The sequence below is a fragment of the Pteropus alecto genome, unplaced genomic scaffold, assembly GCF_000325575.1.
Source record: "Pteropus alecto unplaced genomic scaffold, ASM32557v1 scaffold102, whole genome shotgun sequence".
NCBI lineage: Eukaryota > Metazoa > Chordata > Mammalia > Chiroptera > Pteropodidae > Pteropus > Pteropus alecto.
In genome coordinates, this window is record NW_006432224.1 from 1275392 (window position 1) to 1283274 (window position 7883).

The following is a 7883-nucleotide window of genomic DNA, read 5'->3' on the forward strand; positions in this document are numbered from 1 at the left end:
TGGCTGGTTGGGGCTGGTGGGGGGCTGGTTGGGGGCTGGTTGGGGCTGGTCGGGGGCTGGTCGGGGGCTGGTCGGGGGCTGGTCGGGGGCGTCCCGGGCTCCGTTTCCTGTCCTGTCGTCTGAGTCACCAACATGATTTCTCCCCTTCCTTGTCCTGCTATTCTTAGCGGCACCAACCGGAGCCACACGATCTGCCCCCCTCGGCCTCCGGACCCCGCACCCCATCTCGTCTGTGCCCAAACGTTTGCTGCGTGCGCTTCGGAGGCCCAGGGGAGGGGCGCACGCCACGAGCGAAGGGGCTGGAGCCCCTTCTGTGAGACACACGGGGGCCTCAGTGGGGACACGAGTCCAGCTGAGGTCCGAGGGATGAGGGGGCGACCACTGTACCCCAAGAGGGGGCGCGCGTGAGCGCCGGCAGCGGGCAGGGCCCGGAGCGTCTCACTTAATGCTGCCCACAGCTCTGCGGCGTTCAGCGGGACAACGAAGACTGGGGCCAGTTTCACCGTCGGCGCGCGGACATGGGCGGGGTCAGCTCCGGCGGCCGCTCACCGGCCTGAAGACAGGATGACATGGGACAAACGGGCGCTACCCCAGGGCCTGCTGGACGGGACGAGTCCGCCCCGGCCCTGCCCCTCCCCCCAGCCCTGGCCGTGACCTTCCTGTTCCACGGTCCTCCTCAGCGTGGGCGGCTCTGCTTCGTCTCCTCGTCCCCAGGCGCCCTGGGGTGTCAGGGCCGCCCTCTCCTCCCTCGACCCTGGGCCCCGAAATGTGGTAAAGGGGGTGTTCTGGGGTCCCGACGCTCCGTCTCCAAGGCGCCATCCAGCTGGGAGATGCCCGCCCTGCGCTGAGCAGGCTCATGATGAGAGGCCCCAGGAGAACCCACAGCTGCCCAGACCTCAGTCGTGTGGACCTCCAGCCCCCTGGGGAAAATAAATGTCCTGGACAAAACAAACTTTTGTTATTGACGTCACGGTTGGTGGGGACACTTTCCCTGACTTTGGCATGGTGCAAAGCTCAGTCGCCTGAGTGAACTTAAGAAGCCGAAGAGGGCTGGCAAATCGGAAGGGGACATGTGCCTAGAGACAGGCTCATCGATTCAAATGAAATGTGATCGCCGGCCACACAGACAGAGGTGGACACGAGGAAGGGGGTCAGCCAGCCCTCTGGGAGCAGTCCGTGCGGGACAAACACGGGCGCGGGCCCTGGGGGTCGGTCGCCACGGGACCGCAGAGGGCAGCGGCCCATGGCCACCCTGTTCCCTGAGCCGGGGGCACGTGGGACAGAAGTGGCAGCCGTCACTAGGAAATTCCTCCCTTTCGATGCCGTTTACCGCGTTCCAGGGCTCAGCACAGAGACGCTCCGATGTCCGCACTCGGCTGTGCAGTTCAGGAAGCGTTTTCGCGCTGCTGGGAGGCGACCCTTGCTGGACACTGGCCTTTCTGGCCTCTCTGCTCTACGAGTCCCACGGGCCCGGGATAACGGGCCTCGGGGAAGGACGATGGAGGACGTGACCGCTACCTGCATCCCCCTCGGCCTGTACGCGGCCTGCGTGACAAGCCCGCGCGAGTCCAGCTACAGACACCAGTGCTCGCTCACGCACGCAGCTCTGCCTCTCCCCACGCACAGCGGACTCTGCGTCCACACGGCGGGCTCCCGTCCCGCCTCCCACCGCGACCGTACCTGCCGCCATTCAGGGACAGAGGTCCCGCCCCGTGCGAAGATGCCTCGGCCCCGATCTGCGCCAACACATCCGTGCAGCACCGACGCCCAGCCCCACGGCAGGATGCTGGGTGACGTGAGCCTGCACGCCGAGGCGGGGGACCCCGGAGAGGGAGACAGAGCCGCTCACGAGGCCTCGCGGGGAGCGACGGTCCCACAGCCCTGGCACCGTGTCCGGCACACCTACCGGATGGATCCTCGGCGACGCTCAGCAGTGAACCGCGTGCGAGAAGCAAGTCACTTGCCCCCCGTCCCCCGCGCTCACCTGTTGTAGAGAAGGATGTCTGGCTTCCAGATCTGGCCGTCGGGGAAGCGCACGGTCTTCACGCCCGGGTACTCCGACACGTTCCACTGCAGGTAGTGATCTGTCCAGGACTGACAGACACACAGACACGTCAGTGGCCGCTCGCTTCCCACCCGCTAACCAGGCACGCTCGCGGCCAAACGGAGTCCCAGACATTGATGCACATGATGGAGTCGCTGTCTACGAGGCGTAAGGCGACTGGGAATTCAACGATCCCCCTCAAAATGACCACGGACAGCACGAAAATCGCACTCAAGCTCCGGCTGTCACCGTGGCCGCACTCAGAGGTGGCCCTGACGTTAATCCTGGTGCGGGGTGTGCTCTCCCTCCCTTGGCAGAGGGGTTTTCTTCCTCGCCAAACGAGTAAATGCTGTGCTTTCAACATTTTCCATGAGGACACTTTCTAAAAATAAATTCACTTATTTCCATCGGAATGGGGACCGGGCTGAAAAAGGCAGACCGGCCATTTCGTGCAGCTGCTGGGGGACCCCTCAGAAACAGCGACCGGCCTGCTGGAGGGGGCCCCGAATTCCTCTTTTCCTGCAGAAATAGCGCCACAACCCCAAACACGCACGCACTTGGCCTTGGCGGCGAAACGCTGAACCGAGCGAGACACGCGCTTTTACACCGAGCGAGACCAAAACGCGCCGCCCTCGACGCCAGGGCCGGTGCGGATCTCGGACTCGAGTCTGGTGCAAAGTTATGCGAACAACATCAAAGAAGAAAAGTACAGGTTCATATTCCGGGCCGTGGAGATTTGGGAGCTGCAGCCACGAGGCCGAAGCCACGTCCCAGAGGTGCCTGCGTCCCGGGAGATCGGGAGAGGGCAGGCGAGCCTCGGAGCGGCCGGCCCAGCCTGTGGCTGGCAGGAGGGGCCGCCGCCCGCAGGGCGAATGAACGCACGTGGGCCGAGCCACCTTCTGGGCCCTCAAACCAGACGCCCGTCGCTGACACTTCTAATTAGACAGGTGCAGCTGGGGGGGCCGGGCTGTCTGGGGAGCTTTGCAGAAACGCCCGGATGCCATCCACACTGCCCAGAGGTGCCTTTTTTTTCGTCCCTCGTACGGGGCACAAGCCCTCCCGACTCAGCACCTGCACTTTCCTCTCTGAGACCTCATCTCTCGCCCGGGATGCTTGTCTGGGCTGGTAACTGATGGTCACAGAGCCTGTTGATGCCATTACAACCTGCTGATCGAGGCAGGCGTGGCAGGCGCACAGCCACGTCCCCTGCCGGCTGAAGAGGCCAGGCCCGAGCCTCTTCCAGTGGCACCGCGTTGAGCTGCAGGACACACCCCCCGCACCTCAGCCATTTCACGTCTCCTCCTATGTCCCCCGACTCGGGCACCTGGACCCCGGGCATTTTGCTGGCTCGGTGTCACGCGTGTACCTTGATCACCAGAACTCAGGATGTTATACGATTCCCATCCTGTCATACGATGACCATTCCATAGATCGGGGTACAGAGACCTACGGGGGTGGTGCTCAGTGGGAAACTCAAAATCTCAGGTCAGCTGGATGGAACTGTGGGTTGCCCGGGTACCCCGTGTGCAGCTGGCATCTGCAGTGGGGGGCAGTCCTGTGGGGTCCGATGCTCACTCCGATGGTGTCAGGGTGGAACTGGATGCCCGGCCACCCAGCTGGTGTCGGGAGAATCGGAGGTCTGACTGACGGTCAGGGTGAAGGACATCGGGGACTTTGCTGTGACCGGTCCGTACGCACACATGTGCTGACAATTCTTCTGGTGGACTATTCTGATCCCAGAGGAAGTAAGCGGGGCTCCTCCTTCCCCGCGCTTCCCCCGACTTTCCCCCACCCCCCTCACTGCGACTTGGTGAGAAACATCGCCCTGAGCCATGGGTGGCTGTCACGGCCCCAAGAAGCCAGGGGCCGGCTTCTCTGTGGGCGGGATGTGGCTTTCCTATGTGCCAAAGACAAAGTGATGAAGAGCCCAGAAATAAACACGGTTTACGATCGAACGTCCGCCACGTGGATGCGATTAGGCTCATGATTAGAATGAGGAGGGAAAAAATGGGGAATAAATAGCAGGTGGATGGGAAACCGGACAAAAACAAAACAAAACAAATGCAAGTCTCTGGTGGCTCGGATGTCCCTTCGGAAACTGAAATGGCTCCTGCCATTTCTTCTCACAGATTGTCAGGTCACGTCCGACAGGTCTCCCGAAATAATAAAACCGGCCTGCAGAGAAGCCGCGGCCCGCTCCCCCCAAGGACCCGCGGTGGGGAACAGATCAGCGTCCCCCTCCCCCGGGCTGAGCGACTGCAGAGCCAGCGGGCGGGAAACAGACACAATAAACCGCACGTCAGAAGAGTTTATTTTCCCCTTTCTGATTTTTCCGTGTTAAACGTGTAGAAAAATCTATCATGCGCGGAATATCGACCCCGGGTTTAAAATGCCCTGGAGTAAAGATTATGTGGATTCAGGTTTTCGGGCACTGAGCCACCTGGAACTCTGGGAGAGAAAAGCCAATTTCCTGGGCTGCCTGTCCCCGTCCTGTCCTGTGTCACCGTCCCTCGGGACCCCGGCCTGGTAGCCTTCGATATGGAGCCACGTTCGTATCTGCCCATTGGTCGGCCTGGCGCAGGAGGCTGGTCGCCATGGTGAACCCGAAGCGCGGGAAGCGTGGTGGCCGCTGTCTTATAAACGGCCCCGGGGCAGCTTCTGCGTCCTGCTGTGGCGACATCTGAGGTCCCCAGGTCCGGGCTGTGGCCGCGGCAGAAATGCCGGGGCCTTCCAGGTGGACACGCTTGGTGGGGCAGAGGTTTTGAGCAGATAACCACTAAGGTCTGTTCTACACCCCAAAGGCTTATGATTCCTTAAAACTCAGTCGGGAGCCGGTGGTACAGCTGCCACCTGGCTTCACAAGGACACGTGCTGGAAAGACACCCAGCGTGCATTCCACGCGGTGGGCACCTGTACAGGTGTCAGTTACCGACACCACACCTGCGAACGCCTCGGCACCCAGACCTTCATGCCGGGGGCGCTCCGGGCCAGCCCTTCACTGCCTTCCGCCTCCGTGAAGCTGAGATGTCCCCAACCTGCCAAAGCCACCGTCCGCACCACCGGCCTGACTCCTGCACCCACCGTGACAGAGTTACAGAGGGGTCGGGGGCTTTCGGTCTGAGCAGAGGGGAGGGAGGCGCGCCTCGGTGGGCACAGCGGGAGGGTGAGGTCCGCCCCGTGAAGATGCTGCTTCGCCTACTGCCACGGAAAACGCCGGAGAGTCTCTGCTTTATTCGTCATGGTCGGTTCTGCAAAGGGGTCTCATGCGGGGCTAAGGTCACCGCCGGGACCAGCAGCCCACGGTGTGGAGTGAATCCGTCTTCCGCCTCTCCCCGGACCCGCGTTCCCCCTGGAGCCCATCTGCCCAGAAGGCCCAGGTGCCCTCGCCGGCCCCACAAAGTCAGCTCTGCCGACTCAGCTCTCAGCCGGGGCAGGCCCAAGAGCCAGACAAACGAGCCAATCAAAACACTGTCGAATTATGTCACAGAGACTTTCAAAGATGAAGTGGGATTTAATTCTTCCCTTCCAACAAAATTAAAGGGAAAACGAATCAAGTTGTCAGCTCATACGCTTTGATGAAAATTATACTATTTTTGGCATGGAATCTGGAAGAATTTCAAGGAATCGAATAACATTACTGTGACAAAGTGTCTTTCGTTATGAACTATACATATTACTAGGTCTATTTTTAAAAGCGATGGAACGGGCGAAATCTCTGTCTAATTACTCAGTTCTAGTAAAAAAAAATCATCTATGAATACAGAAATGACTTTAAAATAAAGTCCCATCTTTGCAAGAGAAATGCATTTCCAATGTGATGTTGAATACTTACTTATTAAAATTTGCCATTAGTGTCAACCTTGATGAATTATGTCCCAATAAGCGTGAGCCTGAGTTAATCCAGAAGAGAAAACTTCACAGTTATTTTCTGCAGGAATCATCGCGATGCAAATATTTACACTGGAGAAAACCAAGGCAGAAGGACTCATCGAACGCTTCCGAACGTAAACCTACATCGCGTTGGGATGAATCCCGTGTGCACCGTGGGCTGGGGATGCGAGTGGAAAATGTGGACAGGAAGGAAGAGAGACCACGTGACCCGCCGACGGTTCGGGACGCGCTCGTTTGCATTTTTAAAACGAACGACGAGAGTGACGTTCTCTGTGATTTAAAGAGATTCCGTCGAACATAGACACCGACGCTCCGGTTCTGAAATGTCAGTATTTGTAATTTGACGGAAATGGCATCGTTCGCAACGAATTAAATGCAGGTTAGAATTTTCGGTGCCACACTAAACGTGCAGGAGCGGAGAGGGCGAAGACCCCCCGGCTCAGGCCTGTCAGGGCACGGGGAGCGAGTCTGGGGGCCGGTGACCCTGCAGACTGCGGGGGCCGGGAGGCCGCCCCGTCTCGTTACTAACTGCACGGAGCCTTGCAGAAGGCGGTGCCGCGCCCCAGAAGGAGGCACCTGCTGCCTCGCCGCTGGCATTGGTGGCGTCGAGGACAACGTCCTGGCTTTCGTCACGGGACCTCTGCTGACCCCACAGGCCAAGCACGAGCATCTCGAAGGCAGAGGGGGGACACCCGGGAGCGAGGTGTCCACACTTACCATCTGCAGCCAAATGTTGGTGGTCAGAACTTGGTTCTTCTCATCCTTTAAAGGGAGACAGAAGAAAAACATCATAAATAGGGTTTCCCCAGAGGGAACGATGCCACGGACGCCTAGGCGTCTGCGCGTCGGGCCGCGTGGCGGTCACGAGCCCTCTCACACACTCCCGGGCGGCGCCTCCCCGAGTGACGCTTTTCTGCTCGTTACTAAGAAGTGCCGTTTATGACAGCAGCTCACAGAGATGGAGAAAGAGAAGAAAATGGACAGAGACCCCGGAACCGCCCCTCCCCCCGAGATGACACCTGCTACCGCGTCCGCTTACCCTCCTTTCTATTTAAAAACGTAATAATAATGATTTATACACTTAAACAATAGAATCGGGTCCAGAGTCCAACTTTTTAAAGTCAAGTTTATCACCAGCATGTACAGGGTTTTAAACGAATATAAATATTCGACGCTTCCCGCCCGCGGGAGAGAGAGCGAGACTGTGACAGCCGCCGAGCCACACAAAAAAACGCTCTTCCTGGTCCCTGCGCGTCTGCCACCTTTTCCCTCATCCTCCATCTACAAGGCAGCACACCTTGACACACACCTGTCCAGGTAAAGTCTGTCCAGGTGAGCAAACGAAGGGCGACAGACGAGGCGACCCGATGAAGGGGTCATTCGAACTTGGATCTCATGCAAGACCCCTTTCCCCACGTCTGCGGCCGGCCCACGTGTCGGACGCAGCCGGGCCCCCATGTTCTTGCCAGGGAGCTCAGGACGGTCCCCCAACTGTGGCCTTTGCAATCGAGATGTTGCCAGTGTTTTACCATGTCTAGCCAAGCCCAGCGTGGCCGAGCAAAGGCCAGCCCACGCCGAGACGAACCGGCGAGCTCTGGGCAAACACCATCCTGAGAACACTTGTCACTCAGCATCTAGAGCTCGAGGGCCACCGGGAGGATGGTAAATTATCAGCGACACCCTCTCGGGGAGGTGGCATTTATGAACGACCTCACCCGGCTGTGCCCAGGGACGGAGACCGAGGCTCCACCGGGAGCTGCTGGCCGGGTTCACCCACGTCAGGCAGAAAGAACAGGCCATCTGCTGGGGTGTGGCCAGAGGCCAGGGATGCAAATGAGACGTGGCTTCTCATTAAACTAAAAATGCGTGAAATGCGCAAGGAGCTGGCAGAGACTTTGATGTACGGTGTGCCTGCTCCAGACACTCACACCCCAGGCACCTGTGAGGA

The 7883-nt window shown here is 59.3% G+C and overlaps 1 protein-coding gene across 1 annotated transcript in view; it reads right to left on the minus strand.

Moving 5' to 3' along the window:
- The window catches only part of LOC102889630 (neuronal acetylcholine receptor subunit alpha-7), a 99486-nt gene that overhangs the window by 49631 nt on the left and 41972 nt on the right, over positions 1-7883 (minus strand). The window contains exons 4-5 of the mRNA XM_015585697.1: positions 6653-6697; positions 1985-2094 (exon numbers count right to left, since the gene is read on the minus strand). Coding sequence (XP_015441183.1) covers positions 1985-2094; positions 6653-6697 — 155 coding nt within the window. The remainder of the gene's footprint in view (positions 1-1984; positions 2095-6652; positions 6698-7883) is intronic.